We start from the raw sequence: 21,876 nt of genomic DNA on the forward strand, positions 1-21,876 counted from the left end.
GAGGGAGTAAGCAAGGACAACACCTTTTTCTGTTGTCTCTCTTTTTTCTTACTTTGTTTAATAGATCTATCAAACAATATAGAGGAGAAGGATGACATAGAGCTGTGTTTCTCAAACCTTTACTTTTCAAGGTCTCTCCTTAACTCTGACAGTGTACAAATGGAACCAAATGGATCCGTTAGGGTCCTTTTGGTTCCATTTGTACATTGTACAGACTTGTATGGGTCCATTTGGGTCCATGGGTCCATTTAGACCCCACTAAAGGAACCCACAGGAACCCACAGTTTACTAAAGGAACCCACAGAGTCCCTGGAATCCACTTCAAATATTACTCAACAAGTGAATAGGCCTGGGGCGGTATGGACATTTTGTTACCGCGATTACCGTCTTCCCATTTACCGTCGGTACTGCGGTAATTACCGCACCCCCGTATCTATTAATTAAGGTTCGGCGATAAGCCAAAATATTGCAATCATCTTCCCAAAAGTCGCCTCTCCACAGCATAGAGTATAATAGCTCCACAGCCTGACTGCCCGAGTTATACTTCTCCGTACAGCACAGCGGGTATGGCTTTCAAAGGAGCAGATCTACAAGCTCACAACACATCGCATCCGCGACGCGTTCTGAGCTTTTAGATCTGCACTGTCGGGTTACCATAGTAACGTAGGCTAGCTACTTGGGCTTTTCAGACACAAACAGCTGTGTGAACAAACCAGAGGAGGACGGGTAGTCAGATCGTGTACAGTGATTCTGTAAACTCACGTCACGTCTCAACTCTCAAATCGCAGTGATTGAGTGCTGCTATATACAGGTTTTAGTTACAAGACTTGACAGAAAAGGTTATAAAATCGCCGACGCGACGGACGGGGGCACAATGTGCGACGCGATGGAAAAAGTAAAATAGTTTCATTTTCGATTTTAGTCCACGCGGCCCGCGCTCAGCCAGTAATCCGTATGAATAAAAAAAATATATGCCACAACACAAGATATGTATTAACATCCTTGTGTCGAGTGGATTACAGAAAGTTTATGCTGCTCCGTCATAAGAGTTGTGCTCCGTACTCTCCTGCCCTGCATGTGCACTGTGTGCAGGGTCTGTGACTGAGTGACGTATGTGGCTTCCAACGTGTGGTACACGGCCCAGAGCAGAGCGGCATGGAGCGCATGCGGTCCTCGCTTCTCCCCCGTTTTAAAACTCGCTTGTTTTCCAATAAAAAATAGACTTTTTTTTTTGTCTTTTTACCGCGGTAAGCACACTGACACCGCGGTAGACCTCGGTATACCGCGGTACGGCGGTACGGCGGTTACCGCCTCCAACCCTACAAGTGAAATCTACAAATTTGTACCTTGTTAGTTAGTACTGGAGTATTGGTTTTAAAAATACTCTCAAGTATTCAAAAGTATGTGCTAAAAAAAAGTAGTAAGTATTCAAAAGTACAAATGTACGTTTATTTTCATATCAATGCACTGCTGTACTGACATTTAAAAACAAAACAATTCTATAATAGGGAAAAGGATTGCATCGCATTGTGACATGATGCGTTGTGAGCTTGTACATCTGCCTTTTTCCACTGTATTTGAAATGTAGTTCTTTTTCCCTTCACAGAAAGTCAAAAGTATAACATGTGTCTTGGAGTGAACATTGTATACAGTATATTTAAATAATAATACTCAAGTAAAGTACAGACACTAAAATAATGTATGTGTAGTACCCAAGTAAATTTACCTAGTTACTGTCCACGACTGCATCCCATGACATTAAGTGGGTGCCAACAGTATGTTGCATTATCCAGGAATATCTTTCTCTCTATGCTGGGTGAAAATGCCAATATTCAAAACCCTGTGTAAGTAATAATATTTCTCACTTAAAAAGGAACCATTCTGGTGTTTTCGCCATTGATCGACCAATAACAAATTTGCAGAGTGCCAACCTTTTTATGTTTTTTATTCCCCTGTGAAGAAGTCATTATTACAGTATCTGAATTTTGTTTCGTAAAACAATCTTTTCTCGTATTTTAGCTAGAATGATCAAATCAACCCAAACTTTCAACTGCTTAACCACACACCAATAGTGTAACATTAACCAAGAAAGAAAGTACTGGAATGTCTGTTATGGCAAAGTGTTAAAGTTAAAACTGCAATCAGTAGGCCTAACTTTACTGTCCTACTGTACCTGGGATTTGACTGTACTATTTTGAGTTGGCACCTTAATCACTTAAGTCTATACTTTGTTGACCAGGTTCTATCTTTGGCTCTGATGGCCTTCAAGTTTCTTCAAGCATGGTGACATGGAAACACTGTTGTTGGGTGAATAGGATTTGCATTAAGTAAAAGTGTAAAACACAACACTCAACCAGGCCAGGACATTCAGTGGGTCTCTCACCTTAAAGTCTACAGTCTTCTCCTTGTATGTGACCTGCAGTATCAAGTCACACAGCATCTCATGACGTCTGAACTCATCCATTGCCTTCAGAGCTCGGGAAGAATGGGTCTCGATTGTGTAGTCCAGGTAACCAGACCCACGCATGGACGGCACCACAATAGCTGAAAAATCTGCATCCCGCGTGGGGCGCTTCTTCCTGCTAGGACAATGCATCCCCTGAAGGAGGAGAGGGCTCCACAAAGTTTTGTGAGGGATTCTTCACTATTTGTTTATTTATAGCAGAATGGTTCGAGGGCTTACCCCATTGGAGTCAATCTGAGGAAATCCCTCAGACCTCTGTCAAACTGATCAGAATAAAGACTCCAGAGATGATGACCAGAGTTCCTCCATTTTTTGGTCAGTTTGTTAAATCTGAAGTCTACAGTACATCCATTTAGTTAAAATAATTCCTGAGAAGTGTGGGCAACAGTAAACTGGCATGTTGACAATGCAATGCTACCCTGAGCCATGTGTGACCAACCCACAGTAATCATTCACAAGAATACTCCTGGGGGGAAAGAACACAGTGTCTGAGCTTAGCAAATGTCAGTTGATGCAGCTCCTGTGTTCCTCGGCACAAATACAAATATACTTTCACGTTGACTGTGAAACCAACAGTTTCTCCGCAGTCACAGATCCAGGTTCAAACATGTCTGAGACGAATTTAAACCCATAGTCACAATCACAGATTCCAAGTCGTCTGCCTTTCTCCTCTGCAGGTTAGATATCCAGGGAAGGGGAACAGCAGCTAGAAAAGGTGTTTGACAGAACTGTCATAGCCACAGGTCCAATTGGAGGTTTCTCTTGAGTAGTTGGTTAATCTTGTGTGATGTTTCTTCTTGAAAGAAATGGGGCAAATAAGTCTGTAAGAAAGAAGACAAAGCTTTTCAGTTGCATATCCAGAACCTGTATGTGTGTTTATATGTTCCTCTCGCCTAGAGAGCATGACTGCTCACACACTTCCAAGTTTCAGTTCCTCAGTGTTGTGACAGATGTGTGATGACTAGGGTTCATGCTTACTCTGATTCACAATTGTAAGTCACTCTGGGTAAGAGCTTCTGCTAAATGCATAAATTGTAATACATTAATAATATGATTTTAAACTAGTTCCAACCATATGTTTCCAATGTGGCTCAGCTCAGTTCAATTTAAAATGAATTTATTTAAGATAAATAATCGGAAACCTTCCTAAGAAGGTTTCTATATTCAGTCATGAAAAAAGACATAGAAAAAAGCATTGAGCATTATTACTTTAATTGTAGTTTACACTTTAAATGAATTGAAACTGAGTTGTTTTCCAAAATGTGCACGTATGTTTCTCTTCTGAAATCACCATGCAATGAAAATGGCATGCCCACTTTTGCTCAACTGAGTACACCGATTTGATTTTGCCTGTGGCCAGAGTCTGTTATGACACATGGAGGAGCCTTCCAGACAAAATGTGATGCCTCAGAAAATGAGACCATTATGTTGTCTTTCTTTGATTGCCTGATTTTTTTTCCCTACACAAATGGTACATTCACTGAAACACAGACCTACAGTATGTAATGACAATGACACTGCATAAAATGGATATAAAACTACATTTCAATATTGCCTGACTTGAGTATCTTTATTAACAGCTAAATTGTCTGAAAGTGAAATTGAATTTTCTGACTCTGACCCCCCCCCCCCCCACACACACACACAAACACACACAACATAAACTTGCCTATTGATTGTTACATCAAATCCATTCGATCCAGCCAAAGCCTTAGCTCATTCTTCTAATAGCCAACTGAAACAAACACGAGCCTTATAGCAGTTACACTCCCAGTGTGAGTCATAGGAGAATGAGCTTGCAGCCTTAGAGCAACGTGCTGATAAACAAAAACATACTGTCTGTCTAACCAAACTAAAGACTAATTTATAGTCCATACATGTTACATTGCTTGCTGAGTTTTATTTTTATTTTTTTGTAAAAATGAAAAAATACCTTCCAAATCAAAATCTGGTTATAGCCTACCATCTTATCAAATCAATGTTTTATTAACCACTTAAAATACAAGCTCACAACGTGGCGCTTTGTGAGCTTGTAGATCTGAGATGGCAGGATATTCACCCCAGAATAGCAACGCTCGGGTTCATGGTGTGGCTAAGCTCCATTCACTTCAAATGGCTCCCTTGTGCGTCTTTGAAGTAATATTAAAAACAACTTCCTACGTACTCCAGATTTATGATGTCAGGTTGTGCTCCAGCCTTCTTCAAGCCCATCTCAGTCATGTGCGGAAGCTGTCTGATCTGCTAACTTGACTAAAGAAAAAACATCTAAAGACAGCAGGCCGTCACGTGCTGAGACGAGTCACTGTCTATAAGCACAAGTATGTCTGTATCCTACAAACACCCACTTCACATTCCAAAGTCTATCACTTGTTTCAATAACTGAAGCAGAACAAATGAAGTTATGATGAAGAGGTCAGGGGAATGTTGTGTGTTCCTCAAGGCTACTACGTTGGCTTTGAACTTCACAATATCTAGCTGTAAATTGGCTCAATGGGAGATGTTGTAAATGCCATATGTGCCAAATAAAGCAGACATGAAGTATAAAGAGAGAAACAATCACTTAGGATACTAAAGTCCTGATATGGACAGACCTGGTATGAAATGGTACTGTCATCATGCATTCATTAATTTGTTTCGTGTTATTGTCTGCATCACCTTCAATTTCTATGTATTTCATTGTTCTACAGTGGTTAGAGTTTGCATATTTGATCAATTTGAGGTTCATTGTGGCACAGATCAGTCTGCACTCTACAGCACACCCTTCCTCACCCCACAATTAGCCTGGACACTGCTCATATGACCCAGAGAGAGAGAGAGAGAGAGAGAGAGAGAGAGAGAGAGAGAGAGAGAGAGAGAGAGAGAGAGAGAGAGAGAGAGAGAGAGAGAGAGAGAGAGAGAGAGAGAGAGAGAGAGGTTTAAGGTTTAAGAAGGGTAGAAGAGATGGGGTAAAGATTGAGAGAAATTAGAGAGAGCAAATTATAAGTGAGTGGCTGCTTGACAGATGGAGATTTTGGAGAGAGAAATAAATGTTACACACACAAAGTCACACACACACACACACACACACACACACACACACACACAGAGAGAGAATGAGAGCGAGGGGGGAGAGAGAGAGTTGTTAATACAGTAGAGTAGAGCCACTCAGTTTTCCATAAAGAGCCATTGTGTTTGGTTGTATTGCTCCATGCTACTTTCACTGACCAGGCTTTATGGGAGTTAACAGAAAATAACCATGTAACATTGTATGTGAACAGAGACTACAACACTCTGCCACACTTATTTCATATGGATATGAATTTAACATTGTTTAATCTTACAGACACACACACACACACACACACACACACACACACACACACACACACACACACACACACACACACGTGTATATTAAATATATACATAAATATATATACTGTATAACATACAGTGTGTATATCATTTATGTATACAGTACATACATACTGTACTGCACAGAAGAAATCTGGTGTTAATTTAACTCTGCAAGTGTAAAAATTGAACTTTTACTGAGATCTTAAATTAACCAAGACCAGCCTGTCAGTCCTTAGCCAGACACTATATTAACCCTGCAAAGAACACAATTGGCATTATACATTCTAGGCAATATTATTAAGGCATATAATAACGAATGGCTATATCTGACAATTTAACATCGTGCTTCTTCTCTACAGGCAACTGCATTTTGTTTTGATTTGTTTTCATTAAATCATTTTAAGGAATGAGGTAAATGAATGAATCCTAATTTTGGTAATGTAATAAATTAAATGAGTTTGGGCCTTTGTTCACAGTAATTCAGCGTATAACTCAGAATAATCCACACATGTCGGCAAACTCGGCATCATCATGTTCACATTTGTTTTGAATCAAGGTCCATGACGATGTTCTGGGAACCGACAGGCGCGTGTGTGAAGTTCGTTATTACACACGGATCTGAATGACCCACATACACCATTCAGCCTAAAGCCCTGGTTCTCAACCTGTGGCTCGGGACCCCCAAGGGCTCCACAATTTATTTGGAAGGGTCCCCAGATGGTTGACTTAATGTGCAACATTGTTTTCTCACTAAACAGTAAACAAACCAACATAAAATGTAAGTGTGTAAAAGGTTTATGCACATAAAGTGACAATTTAAGGACTCTTTAATACCTCTAAAATGACAAATTAAGCGTTGGCCTAATTTTCAAATATTAGAGAGAGAAATTGTGAAAATTGCAAGGCGTTGTGAGCATGTAGATTGGCTATTTTCACAATAGAACCGTATTATACTAAATGTAATTCCTCAACTCTTAGTGTTCATCAGGATGAGCGGGTCCCCAGTTAAAATATGATTATTTTGGGCGGGGTCACAGCCTGAAAAGGTTGAGAAGTGAGAACCACTGGCCTAAAGCACTGGTTCTAAAGCAATGACCCCCAAATGTATGTGTATTTGGCCCCGGACCCCCATGAAGAGAAGTTTTGTGTTAAAAGATTTTAAAAAAATACAGAATTTTTAAAATGTTCCAATACTTTCAAGATTTCAAAATAAAAATATATAGCAGATGTACAATTAAGTTCGCAACGCGGATGCGATGTGAGCCTGTATATCTGCTATTGTTCAATAGCCAAAGTATAAAATATGGATAAAGAGGTTAAAATGATTATGTTGCCCAGATACTGTATTAACAAATGTTGCAGGGGACTGAAGAACAGTCTGACCTAACCCCTGCATAACAGGCTCAGGTTTGCACAATAAAATCCTCAGTCATTAATGTAAATAGACCCTTGTATTGGTTACATTTGAAAACTGAGGTTTTGCTGAGTGAGTGCAGAGACTAAAATTCAGATCATCTTTGTTAAATCATATCAGGTGATATTATCTATTCAGATAGTACCTGTGTGGTAACTGCTGAGTTGTAGGCTAATTAGGCCTAGTATGCATCTTCTGGACTAACCAATAACTTCACTGACATCGTTTTTATGCCAAGTGAGCTATTGCACTCCCTGCTGCACTGCTAATCAAGGTCAAAGTGCACTGACAAGTGTTGTTCTTTTCTTGTATTCCTCCAGAAGAAATGTAAGATCTCATAATCCAACAGCAAACTCAACCAGACTAATAGAGGAATCACAACTATGGGGGGGGGGGGGGGGTGTTAGCTTGCAACTCGTGATAATAACACAGTAGCCTCCTAAGCTATGATTCATAAATAGGTTACAGTTTCCATCGTGTAAAAAAGAAACTTTTTCAACATTTTTTATAAATAGGCCTAAGATATCAGGAGGCACTAAGCACAACATGAATTAATTGTCAGAAGAGCAAAATAACATTTGCAGACTGAATCCTATTCTATTCTACTATAGGCTATATAGGCTAACCTAAAAATAAAAAATAAAACATTTTGGCCATTAAAACAGTGGTGATAATGACACTCAGGTCAGAAACAATTAAATGCTATACAGGATATATAGTCTAAATAAATCCATCCACCCTCCCTCAAGAAAATCTATATAGGTTTCTTGTTATGTCGTCGAGACATGAAAGCTATGCAGCTCTTGATAGCCTCAACCTATCAAAAACAGTAGCCTATTGACGCTGTGCAAAATAAACAAATGAGTGATGACAGACCAAAGTCCCTTCCCCAAATGAATGCTCTGGTGGGAAATGTGCAACTCAAGTTTCAATTCCTTTCAAAAAGAAGAAGAGCAACAAAGACAAAGTAGCCTACTGTACGCGCGTTCACCAAGCACGTTCAAACTCAATGCAACCATGCTATCGCGTTTATAATGCCGATTGACTCACCTGAATGAACCATTCAAAGAAATGAAGTCGGACCGCTTGAATGGACGTTGTGTGCAGAGTCAGTGCTGCTATGACGATTCAACATTGCAGGAGTGAATGACGCCTACAAAAGTCAATCTGGGACAGACACTTTGCGCATGTTTGTCCAATGACGCAAGTCACGCAATTGCCATAACCTAAAGCGATATCTTCTCCGCTCTCAGTCACTCAGGCATTATGTTACATGATAGCCTACTGTCACACTGTCACAGCCAGTCTACGGAGAATTGGAGAAAACAAATCAGAGAACCGTTCCACATGTGCATGCACCGACGCAGTATCCCTACTGAAGTGGTCAATGGAGACCCCGGTGCGAGCGAACAGCGAAGCTGCGCGCTTTCTTGCGACTTGGTGATTTTCACATACATACCAGGCACTGGCAGCTACTGGAGAAACTCTACATCAACAGTCATACATGACTCGGCAACTCTGTAATCCTGTGCGCTGACAAACAAGACAAAGCTCTCAACTCAACTCAACATTCCTCCTCCATCGCAAAGTGAACCGTCCAGACAGGCCAGTGGTGGTGGAACACTCAAGTTATTTAATGTGTCTGTGAGAAGCAACATGCGCACTCAAAATAAATCAACCGCGGCAGAGAAGAGACCCTGACAGTTCTGCTTCTGGTTAAGTTTCATTGGAGAACTATGGGGAAAATATATAGCCTATAGTTGCGGGCGGAATGCCAGACCTGCCCGTTTCCTTATTCTAAACTGATGAATCACCATGCGGTTGGCAGCATGCAACAGTTTCCTTTCAATAGTCTGGGATGGGATGGTCTGTCATCACACATTATTTCTGTACAGTCGCTCATAGACCTATTTGTCTTTGTTCCATCAGTTCCAACATCCGTTTCAGTTATTCTAAACCAGGGGTCTTCAACGTTTCCAGGCCAAGGACCCCTTAGTTGAGAGAGAGAGATGAAGCAGGCACCCCCACAATCATTTCATATAGTTTCATTATTTGACAGCACAATCATCAGTGTATTTTCGGATTCATGTCAATTTGTGTTTTCAGATATTTAACCACTTAACTGTCAATACATAATAAACTTGACCTTTCACTCTGTAATTAGTCTGCTCTTTTTCCCCTCTACACCAAAGCTCTTTGCCAAAAATAGCCGATCTACAAGCTCACATTGCGAGGCGTTGTGAGCTTGTAGATCGACTATTTTTGGCTAAAGTTCTCAGAATAAGGACACTAGGGTTCAAGTGGTTAATATAAAAAAAGAAGAAAAAGGTTTCTATCACACAAAGATTTGGAGGACCCCCTGTAGTAAGGTTTAGGATTCTGGGGACCCCCCAGGGGTCCCGGACCCCCTGTTGAAGACCCCTGTTCTAAACATTTAAACTCGATGTCAATGTGACATGCATGGAACTGCACTTTTGATGGCACTCCTCCAGAAATGTTGCAATTCATACCTTGCAAATGACTTTCAGTCTTCAGTGGGTGGAGAGTGGAGACCGAGTTTGCTTCATCAGGATATTAGGGAAGTATAGGCCATTTCAAATACTTTCCTGTGATTGTTTGAACCGCCTTGCTGGCAGACATTGTGTTATTATTATTCCACAGTGTAAGTAAAGTGGCCAACCGCGCCCACCTGTTCTCCAAACAGATTGCAACAAATGTAGGGTGATTTGCAGTGGGGTTTGGTTGCATCATTGGCCGCCCACTAGGGCATCAGGGCATGACAGCTAACAGGTAGGGTTGAAGCCTGAGCAGAATTAGCAGCAACAAAGCACATGTTAAACATGTTGGTTAAACCTCTATTTATGAAAAAGTGAATACACTGTTATACACCGCAATATCAATTATACAATTGGGATACTTGTTGTCCCTGCTCTTCTATTGAGACACAACCTTGCATGATCCTCAAAAGAGTTCTAGAACAAGCATGCAGGCATGGGGCTCTATAGCACAGTGGTAAACATTCAGCACTTGCACAACAGATTAGGCTTTATCACTAGTACATGTGATTCAGAAGAGATGAATGATCTGTCATGTGACCAGCTGTGTGTGTGTGTGTGTGTGTGTGTGTGTGTGTGTGTGTGTGTGCGTGCGTGCGTGCGTGCGTGCGTGCGTGCGTGCGTGCAGTGTCCAGTTTGTGAGGTTTGTGTTTCACTTGCAGTGATTTGGACAACTCTGCAAGTTCACCTTTGTCAGCAAACTGGGATGACAAGCCAAAAATCTCACAGATATCAGTTACTAGAAAAACATCAATCATTAATGTGTAATATAAAGCTAATCTCAATGTTAAAAGATAGCTGATTGCAAAGCACAACAGGATGTGAGGTAATTCTCAGACCGACAACACACTAGGACGATGACATGGGACTATTATGGGATTTATTCAGATTCATTTCACACAATGCTCTGAGGTAAGAATTGATTATTGTCAGTGTACATTCTTTTTTGTTAACCCACTTTTCATTGCACTGTTTATAGTGTCTCTTTATCGTTTCAATTCCCAGAGCATGGACCGCTGTGTACCGAGTGTGTGTTTGCACTTGGTGCCCAGGTATTGTGCTCAGTCTATTCACTGCAAGGAGGAAGTTGTAAAGCAAACCCCTACAGCACGATGACACAGCACAACGCTGGATGCAGTATCGGGCCACTTACTCTGTCCTCTATTTGCACTAGTGGTTGCTAATTTATTAATCCTTTTGCTAAATGAATGTACATTCTGTATATCTTTGGTTACTTATTTATTCATCCATTATATTCTATATCAGGCCTGCAATCTCACCATTTCAGGGGCAAGGCTTTTGGTGTTGCAGTTTTTTGACAGGCACATTTCAGCCAAATGCTGCAAGGTCATCAAATAAAACATGATTTTGTACAGGATTCTGTACATTCATATAGCAGAGTCTATATGTTATTCTGGACACCGTGAAATGCTTCTACATAGTTTTTTTCTTCTCACGCCTCATGGTACTGCTTCTCCCCTTTCTACTTCTCTGTTCCTCTCTGCCTCCAGGGGTGTCGCAGCAAATTCTGGGCCCTGGGTACAAGAATTCACTCACATTTTGTGCTTTAACTATTGAACTAGACCAGGTCAACCTGGTTGTGCCAGACCCCGGTTCTGCCAACCCTCTGGGCCTATAAATTTAATGGTACATTTATAGGCTGGCCTACATAAGCAAATGTCTGTCCGGGTCTGGCAGTCAACCTGGTTATCTGTCATCATCATTTATGACATCATGCCTTTTGTAGGCATGTCATCATCATGTCATCATCATATATACCCTTTATATAGAAAACCCGGACAGACATTTGCTTATGTAGGCCTACCCATTTCATGGGTCTGGCAAAAATAGCAGATCTACAAGCTTGCAGTGAGCTTGTAGATATGCTATTTTTGAAAAATCATGAAAATTTGTGCAAGTCTTTGAATATTTCAAATCCTTCTAGGTTTTTAAAAAACCTATGTTTCTACATCAGTGGTGCACAAACTTTTTAATGTGAAGGACCCCCAAAATGATATGTATTTGGCCACTGACCCCATCTCAAAATATTTTGTTCCAGCCAGAGCCCCCCCCCCCCCTCCCCCCTTGAGTTACAAGTGTCAAAGATTTGCACACGTTTTCACAACCTTTCAAACATAGCTAAAGTATAAAATAATTAAGGCCCCTCCAACTTGGACCCTAGTAACTTTTCCCCCCCTTGTGACGCCCCTGTCTGCCTCTCCTTCCCTTTCCTCTCCTACTCTCCTTTCCTCTGCCCCCCAATTACTCTCCATGTCTCATCTCCCCTTCAGTTACACTTACTTGTAGTTTATCATATCCTTATGGACAACAAACAGACAACAGTTTCCTGTCATATACATGCACCTCATTGCTTTGTTTACATTTTTGTCAAGAATATTTCGGTGCACATCAGAGGACACTACGTTTGACAGGTCCTTCCTATAGGCACCATTACAAATGAGACACAACCACCACTTTGATCTTCCACTCAGTCCCTTTCTTGGGTTTTCAGCTTTACATGAACACATAAAATTGCTTGAGCCAGGCGTAACCGACTACAACAACAAAGTGCTCTAACTATGGCCCATTTTTTATGTTTTGTTGTAAAAAAAAGATATAGTTGCCTGTATGATACTACAGTGTAGTTAAAATTCTGCTGGATTCTGATCAAGGCAATCCGTGTGTTTTGTAGACACACTGCAAACATTTTATTGACCTTTTTGATGGTACAGTGGTGAAGAGAGGACTTGTGCATCATGTGCTGTGAATGTACTGCCCTCTCCTGGCATAAAATGGAACCAGCATTTGTAAAAAATAACAATTTTGATGATTTATTTTTTACTTTTACAGCTAAAACCAAACACACCTTTAAGTAACCCTAGATAAACTTAAGAGCATTATCATCCCATTAAGTGGCTAAGCTTAATGATACTTTCTTTTATGTCAACTATCAATCACGCTTATATGACAAGTTTACCATTACAATTATTGTTTTTTAAATGCTTAATTTGGGGTAAACTACTTTGTCAGCCTGAATATATATATGGGAGTTATAAAAGATAAAAGCAGGCCCCGCCATCATTGTGCCAGATCAAATAAATGTTTTCTGACTACAGAATCGTTATTCAACCATCAAAAATGGAAGATTCCACAGATGAGACCTTAATCCTCTCTTTCCCAATTTTGTAGTGGTTGATGGCTTGGCTGGACGATGCCCACCACCAACAACACATTGGGTCCAGATGGGTGGAGGCAAGAGAGAGAAACAGAGTAAGGGAGTGAATGAAAGAGGGAGAGAGGGACGAGGGGGAGAGAGAGAGAGAGAGAGAAAAGAGGGAGAGGGTGAGAGAGGGCGCAAGAGGAGGAAAAGAAGAGAGCATGGTTGATGTACATCTGTCATGCATTATTGCGGCAAATGCCAGTGCTGCTATCCTGGCTTCAGAAACTATGTTGAAGACAGAGTGAGGAGGGGGTTGAGGCGTCCGCCTTAAATCACAATCTGATTCCTCCTGCTGCCTGCTTTTCTCCCTTTTAGTGACTTTATCAACACACAAACACCCATACACATTATCACTCGCCTCTTTCTGTCTTCCTCACACGCACTCACACAGACAATTTCTCCCTTCTCCCTATCACTCTTGAGTCTTTCTGTCTTTCTGTCGGTCGCTCTCTCTCTCTCACAAACACACACACACACACACACACTCACACACACGCACACACACACACACACACACACACACACACACACACACACACACACACACACACACGCTCCATCTCTCTGCCTTGCACAAATGAGCACTTGGATATACATATAGACAGAAACGTACACACACACACGCACGCACTCACACACGCACAATCCCCCGATGAATTCCTCAGGAAGGAGTCAGCCCTCTTCATTCCTCTGGACACAACTTTTCCTTAACAAGGTACTGAAGATCTTGACCTCCTCTTCAAACAAACCCTTCCCTCCAATCAGTGTGGATAGAGGAGCCGGGGCTCTACTGAGGCCTGTGGGTATTACAGAGGAAACGTTCTGATTCTGCTTGATTACTCTCTCTCTCTCTCTCTCTCTCTCTCTCTCTCAGGATGCCTCCCTCCCCTCCCTGTCTCTCTGTTCCTCCCATTTTGTCCCCCAAATCTCTCTCTCTCTCTCTCTCTCTCTCTCTCTCTCTCTCCTTGCTAACTCTGTCTGGGCAGCCCTCATTGCCTAACATGTCCCATTTCTCTCTGTCAATCTGCTTCATCTCCCTCTATGTTTCTTTTTCTTTTTTTCCCCCTGCTCTGAACATAGCGCTACTTTCCTCATTGTTCTCCATGGCTGTCTCCCTCCCTCTATCCTACTCTCTCTGATTGCCCCCTGGTTAACTCCTCAGAGCGATGCTAAAGGGTTCCGGCCTCTTCATGTGCGCCTTCCCCCCCCGTCATAACCCCCCCTCTACGAACCACATTGGAAATACACAGGGGGCAATTTGAACGGGGATGGAATTTTATTAGAAAAACACAACCCCCCAGGGTCAAAACATGGTAAAGCTTTTCCTCACAATAACCATTATAGCCCAGTGTATTAATCTATACTGATTGAAGGAAATAAATAACGGGTGCAGCACACGCAGTAATGTTCTAGTAGGCGTCTTGAAAGTCACACCCTTATAATTAGGAAGTACTCATGAAAAGGGCAAGTACTTTTGGACTACTATTTAGGACTATTGTGCTGTTTATATTCAGTTGTTTTGAAAAGTGCTATGCAAACTAGAAATACTGTTCCTATGAAACAGTGTGGGCTCGCATGGAACACCATGTATGGAAATTGCGGTGGAGTGTGGCGGAGTGTGGCTGGTTGTCTATATATTGTAGCCAAATTGTCATGTGAAGCTTACTAGAAGAATAAACTTACTAGATAAATAATGAAGAGCCCATAATAAAGCGAGCACACAATAAATAAAAACTCACACCCAGTGTGAAGTCAGTGGTGCTATTTATGAGTTCATTTCATTAAGCTTCCCGAGAAGCTTGGCCAATGCAGGATGGGGCAGGACTGCAGGACATGTGTACAAACAGACGCGGGACAAACAGACAAAGCCATCATGGCTTTGTCTGTTTGTCCCGCGTCTGTAGGAGCGGTTAGCACCACTCAACAAGACAGAATCTCAAAATCACACCCAGTTTGAGTGGTGCTTTTTTTTTTTTTTTTTTAAGATTTGCTTTTGGGTTTTTATATGCTTCATTAGATAGGACAGTAGACTGACAAGAAATGGTGGGAGAGATGGGGAGTGACGCGGCAAAGGTCGTCCGGATCCATGCCTATGTGACAATACCTAAGTGGTATGCGGCTGGACCAGTAGGCCATGCAGCGGGCGCCCGTGAGTGGTGCTTTTTATGTGTTAATTTCATTAAGCGTCCGGCAAAGCTTGGCCAATGAGCTAAGTGTGGGACATACAGTATGCGTGTACCAAAAAAGACCTGCCCACAGAAGCTTGTGATTGGCTGAACCGCAGTTAGGGAGCGCTCCGCTGTGTTCACTTGGACCGCACAGAGGTGCCGAAAGTCGGGGGTACGAAGATTTACTATTCTGTTGACTTACACTATAAAATTAAAGTTTTAAAAGTTAAATATTATAATTATATATAAAACATGTGAGTTATGTCCTTGGCCTACTGGCAGTGTGTACAAGAAATGTGATGCTGATCGGTCCAGTAGTTTGTAAGATTAGCCCCGGACATACAGACACAGACACAATCAATCACACACACACACACACACACACACACACACACACACACACACACACACACACACACACACACACACACACACACACCACACACACACACACACACACACACACACACACACACACACACACACACACACACACATATATATACACACACACTCTCTCTCTCTCTCTCTCTCTCTCTCTCTCTCTCTTCTGGGCGGCTCATGCAGCCCCTGCCATACCGTAAGTTATTATCATTATTAATAACAAAGTTATTAAGAAATTACAATCCTTCCCATACTGGTGCCTGCTGGCCTAGCGGTCCAGGCGCATACCACACAGGCTCTGATGCCTGACAGTGTGTTGCTGGTTTGAATCCCGATCCCGACGACCTTTGCTGCGTGTTACTCCCTATCTCTCTTCCCATTTCCTGTCAGTCTACTGTCCTGTCAGTAAAGGCGTAAAAGCCCCAAAAACGAATCGTTAAAAAAGATCCCATACGTAAACAGTGGAATGAGGCAAAGGGAACATTATGCAAAAATATACAGCCATGTCTTGACCACGCTGTGAGCTTGTAGATCGGACATTTTCGGCAAACAGATTTGGGGCACTACTGTAGCTTATGTGCGCTTCCTTATCCCTAAATATCTTTGCCATTTTGACTATTTTGAAAAGCAAGCTCACAATGTGTCAATGTAGATTGGCTAGTTGAAGTATTTTAAATTGTTTTTCAAAATATGGCTAATAATTTTAGGCATAAGGGGTATGGCGGTACAAAAGATAGGACCCTTGGTGTAGAGGGGGAAAAGGAAGGAAGCCTAGTATTAGATCGTGGGGGTGGGGTCTACACTATAAAGTAGGTGAGTTATACAGAGAGAACGTATTCCCAGGGAATGTTAGTAGATGTAGATTTTAGGTTCTGGCTACTGCATGGACTAAAGTCTCACAAAGCTGATGTAATGTGATTATATTGCATCGTATAATAACACCCCCCCTCTTGGTGTAAACTCATTCCCTAGTTGAAATATTCCTACTCCGCCACGTGAACCAGATCCTTCTCAGGTGGCGGACTGGATTGCGGTTTGAGCCCAGGCTGTGGTGGAGTGCTGAAAGTCAAGTTACCGCCATGGGTTCCACTCACCACTGAGACACATACATCCACTGGTGTCAGACATATGCCATTGGTTTACACCCAGCATGCATTCCCACATTGTGGTTGTAACTAAAGAGATTTAAGCCTATTGTTCCCCCATGACTGACATTATTACAGGGTGGAAACATCTTTTTCATCCCTCTACTACAGCATCTGCTCCGACCACACTGGAAAATCCTTAGGGTCAATTGGAACTCTGAGTCTAAAAATGAGCAATCTTTACACTCTCAGGGATAAATTAACACTCAGGATTTAGCAGCGCGCCCGCTCTTACTGTCTCTTGCCATTTTCTCTCTCTTATATTCTCGTCATCGCACTCACTTATTTTCCCACCCTCATCATCACTCACGGTCCATCTTTCAGTCTATGGTGTAAAAACGACATTATGTGTGTGTGTGAGCTTGGGTAAGAATATGCGCACGTTAGAGTGACAAAAGAATGAATGTGCAAGCTTGGGCTTGATTATGTGTTTGGAAGAGTGCGTAAGATTCTGTATGGCGTGTGTGCGTGTGCATGTGCATGTGCTTGTGTGACACAACATTTTCACTGACAGGGTGAATGTGATGACGACCGCCGAATATCACAGATCAACTGTTCTAGCTACAACAGCCTGAACGGGCATCAGAGCAGTTAATGACCGGAAAGTGACACAATGTCCGAGCCCCGTCACAAAATTCTTTTCACATTTACTGGACATAGCTGCCGTGGTCTGAGCGGTAAGTGGGCGACGAACAAGGGCCCCCTCTGACGAGGCAGAAAGGGGGACATTGTAGGGTCTGCAGGAACCCGTAGGGTGACAACTATAACATTCATAGCCTCTATGGCCTTGGTGATTCACCACTGGCCCCCGACCGGTAGGGCTAACTTGTGTGTGTCTGCGGCTACCATTAGTCAAACATTAGTCACAGTGCCCATTTAAATGATAAACATGAACAGGGTTCTTGTTCTCTAGGCGGACGCCGAGACCCCTGATGTGGACTTCTTAATCCCAATGTGACATAATGTGATTGTGTTTCGTCACCCTGCCTGTCTTCACCGGCCCAACCTCCCCCCGCCCCCACCACACACCCCCTTCCACGCAGTCGCTTTGTCTTCAGGGTCTGTTTTAAGTGAGTGATGACAGGTTGGGTGAATCTCGCATGAGTCAGAGGATTTCCATGGACACCTTTGCCGGCTTCCCTCTCTCAGCTGATACCAAGCCTTGGCCCAAGGGCATCGCTTATTCTATGACTCCTATAATAGTTTTCTTTATGATTCAACCACATTAACCCATGGTGTCCCTTTTTAAACAGCAAAAATAGCAGATCTACAAGCTTGCGTTGTGAGCTTGTAGAACAATTATTTCACTATTTGTCATAAGATGAAGTATATAGGAAATATCAAAAATAAGAATTGAAAAAAAAAATCACAAAATTTCAAATCAATGGAGGACAAAGTAGTAGTAGTACTTTTGTATAGGCACACACCAATTTGGTGTGTGACTCACATTTCTACTTTTTTATTGGTTAAAGGTCTTTTGTGATTTAGCTAGGCCTACAGCAAAATAAATGTATTTGGGTCTATGAGTGAAATAGTCAAGTTTCTATACAAAATGTGTAATTACATTGTAAAGACAGGCTTGGCTTTCCATCACAGTGCACATAAGAAACAAACAAGTTGAATTTCATATAACAATTCCACTCCATGTGATATGTTGGATCAATCTGTTACAGTATGCATGTTTTACACTCACAATAAATGTTAAACATGCCCAAATGCATTTGGGTCTGGAAAATGTGGGGGTAAATTTACTATAATCAAAATGTTGTCTTAGGAATGTGACAAGTACAAAAACTATTTATTGAACTCAAGTCTCCATGGCGTGAGTAACCAATAGAAAAAAAATCATTTTGGGGGTAAACTACTCCTTTAATATTGAAAAGAATTTGAGGTGGTCACTATTCTGTATGGGGTGGGTTTCAGAATTCGGTGGATAGGCGCATAGGCCTATTATGCTAATGTGTACAGTGTTATTTCCCAGGCCCAAGGCTACATGTGTTACTCAATACACCACAATACAGGCCTGCCACCATCCATCATCTGTGCGTCAAAACAAACATGATTGAAACAGGAAACAACATACATAGTACTACTGCTGGGGTTCAAAGAGGCTTCCCTGTGTGAAACAAGAGTGTCTCTCACACAGAGAAAGAGAGAGGGACACAGACACACACAGGAGAGAGAGAGAGAGAGAGAGAGAGAGAGAGAGAGAGAGAGAGAGAGAGAGAGAGAGATACATCTGATGACCTTTCCTGTAAAAACAGTGACTCAACAACAGCCTCCCAGTCACAGAAACATGGAAAGCCAGGAAGACAGAGAGAGAGAGAGGGAGAGGGAGAGGGAGAGGGAGAGAGAATGATTCAGTGAAAGTGAATGGATGTGACTCTTCTACCCATCACTGGAAGGGGAGAGAGACTGAAAAAAGAAAAAGGGAAGGACGGAAAGAGAGAGAGAGGGGGAAATGACTGGCGACTGTGTGGGAAGAGAGAGGGGAGGGGCCTAAAAAGTATGAACTTGTGTGTGTGTTTTAGCAGAGGAAGCATTAAGGGAAAATACTCCAAAACGGGACGGGATTATGCTCAGCAGTTTACCTTGATTTAGGACGTCTTGGGCCGTGGGTTTACACGCGCGCCTTGTGCCGTAGCCTTCTCTAGCGTGCTCGCTTGTCTTGTTCCAACAGAAGCATTGAACTTCGGAGCAGTCAACTTGAACCCCGTGCAGTTCTTTCCCCTGCCAGAACCGTGCGTAATTCAAAATACACAGAGGATCGACGCGTCAAAAAGGGGGAGAACATAACGAAAAACAAGACAAACTTGTTGAGGGGACTTCTTACCAAAATGAGAGTCGTGTTGTTGGAGAGCTGCTTCTTGGTGCTCCTCATGCTGTCTGTTCCCGGCGTGCAGAGCTACTCCACACGTAAGTGATCCCCACCACCACCACCACAGATGATCCATCGATGCGCGCAGACAGACGTTGGCTTGGTAATGTTTGGCTGCAATGGACAACGCAGGGCTGCACTTTTCTGCACGGCATCACATCATCAGCATGTCTACATTTGTGTCACTGGTCAAAAGCGTCGTGCGATTAACAGAAAACGGTCCGCGTGAAACAACCATAGAGTATATATAAAAGGAAACAACTTGAGAGGTTTTTCCACACCTAATATGGATGATGATGACACCTTGGTAAAATATAGCTATGACATCACACCCAAAAAGAAAAAAAAGAAAAGAAATGAAACTGCAAAATAACTATTATATTCTGGTTTTAAAGTTACGTCCCCGGTCCCCCCCCCATATTTTTTAACTCACTGGTTCCCAAACACTGGGTCGGGACCCATTTGTGGGTCGCGGACACAATTTTTTTGGGGTCCCTTAATTTTTCCTTTTTTTTGGTTTTTGATTGTTATTATTTCAGAACATCTTCAAAAAAACATTACCCAAAAAGCTAAGATTTCCATGATTTTTCGAAGTAATTTCTTGAATAAATAAAATAAATCTAATACCATAAATTAGAAAACAAATGTTTAAGAAGTAGTGGAAAATAATAGACTATCTAGAAGCTTGTAGATCTGCTGTTTTCAGCTAGTTTGGGTCCCGGGCTGTTTGGGTATAGTCTATAATTTCTTTTTTGGGTCACGGGCTAAAGAGTTTGGGAGCCACTGTTTTAACTCGTGTTTGGGGGCCTGGGGACCCTCTAATTCCATATTGGCTGTTAATTTATAAATAATTTCTGAACGCTTAATAACCAATGACAAGTGCCACATTTGCCTTTGACAGCCAGGTCAGGCCACTGTTGGAGTGTGATTGGGTATTATTCATGTTCCCCGGTGTTCCTGCAGAAATGGGAGGTTTTTGGGAAACCCTCCCAGGAGGTTGAATTTCAACAAGTCGGGACATAATTCGTTTAACACATGGGGAGCATGGTGGGGCTTTACGAACCGCAACAAAACACTGACATCATTTGGTCGGTTCCTAGAGAATGTTAACCGGCAGCTTAATGCACAGCAACGTAAATAAATCTCGGCTATGCAGTCCCACACGTCCGTTCCCCATAAGTGGCCGGATTATTTTTATTGGTGAGCTCACTATACGAACTACAAACGTCTGCCTCAGCATCTGTCCTTGTTAGTTTGCCGTGGAAACTTATAAAGTAAAGCCCCGTTTAAACGCTTAAAGACCAGCAGTCTTGACAAGGTAGCCCGCCGTGGCTTTTATTATAAGGCTGTAACTAACCTATTCTAGCAAGTCCCTAGTCTCCAACAGTGGAGACTAGGCTTTTTAATAATTAAAAAGCGTTCATTATGTGAAACCTTTCACTGTACATATAGTGAAAATAATAGAATAAGAGTACATCTAATCATATTATATTGTTGGAGAAAGATTTGAGCATAAACAACCTGTCAATGTGGAGACATGCCTATTGAGGGTAGATATGGTACATTTGAATTGCTACAGCATGTCTCTTTAACTTGAAAGCAAATGTGAAAATTTAATTTATAAATTCGAAAACAGGCATCCACTGTTGTCTCCTTGCTCCCTTTTCAGATGGCATTGCATGGCTCATTGTCGCTTAATGCTGCATGACTTCTCCTTTCAATCCTGTCCCCTACACAGGCCCATCAAAATGTTGAAAACGTTCCATATGTATCTCCTTTGTCCGTCAAATGTAGGAAGCGTAGTCTTCTTTTGAACTGTTCCACGGACGAGTGAAGGGTAAACAGAGCTTTGGAAATAGGGGGTATTACAGGCCTTTCACGCACCCTTGAATGCTGACAGCATAACCACCATGGGTGTCAGGGACCAGCTCTCATTTTTCAATTCCTTACAGACACCAGCAGTCAAAGGGGTTTAAAATCAACCATGAGCCAGTGTTTATCTCGTTGGAGCCCATTCAGCATTCATCTAGTGTCTCATCAGGGAATTCATGTGTTGATGTCATATGTTCTTTCCTCAACTGCTACTCTGGAATTGGATAATTGTATTCCTTTACTTTAGTTGTTACCCATATGGCAGTCAGTAGTTTATAAATATATTTGTATATGTGTAATGTATAAATATCTACCAATAACTAAATGCAGAATTGCTAACAGGATTCATTAATGAGGGAGCACCGTATGGGATTGGTGACCTTGTGGTGCTCTTTTCTTGACTGGGGGATTGTACGTTTTTGTGCAATTTCCTGTCTCTG

At 42.0% G+C, this 21,876-nt stretch overlaps 2 protein-coding genes across 8 annotated transcripts in view; one reads left to right on the forward strand and one right to left on the reverse strand.

The window, feature by feature from the left end:
- keap1a (kelch-like ECH-associated protein 1a) overlaps positions 1 to 19,613 on the reverse strand; it is a 34,742-nt gene extending 15,129 nt beyond the window's left edge. Inside the window, exons 1-3 of one of the 3 annotated variants that reach the window (XM_080751354.1) lie at positions 19,520 to 19,577; positions 19,278 to 19,416; positions 2,384 to 3,285 (exon numbers count right to left, since the gene is read on the reverse strand). In XM_080751354.1, the coding sequence (XP_080607480.1) occupies positions 2,384 to 2,596 (213 nt within the window). In that variant the 5' untranslated portion in view covers positions 2,597 to 3,285; positions 19,278 to 19,416; positions 19,520 to 19,577. Of the gene's footprint in view, positions 1 to 2,383; positions 3,286 to 8,264; positions 9,131 to 19,277; positions 19,417 to 19,519 lie in introns of those variants that run through there. The other 2 variants (XM_080751355.1, XM_080751353.1) reach the window with 2 other exon arrangements.
- Positions 19,208 to 21,876, forward strand: part of crlf1a (cytokine receptor-like factor 1a) — a 31,289-nt gene continuing 28,620 nt past the window's right edge. For 4 of the 5 annotated variants that reach the window (XM_080751356.1, XM_080751359.1, XM_080751360.1 and 1 more), the window contains exon 1: positions 19,475 to 19,602. In XM_080751356.1, coding sequence (XP_080607482.1) covers positions 19,524 to 19,602 — 79 coding nt within the window. In that variant the 5' untranslated portion in view covers positions 19,475 to 19,523. Of the gene's footprint in view, positions 19,432 to 19,474; positions 19,603 to 21,876 lie in introns of those variants that run through there. The other variant, XM_080751357.1, reaches the window with a different exon arrangement.

This window comes from Nannobrachium achirus (assembly GCF_963921795.1).
Source record: "Nannobrachium achirus genome assembly, chromosome: 20".
Taxonomy (NCBI): domain Eukaryota; kingdom Metazoa; phylum Chordata; class Actinopteri; order Myctophiformes; family Myctophidae; genus Nannobrachium; species Nannobrachium achirus.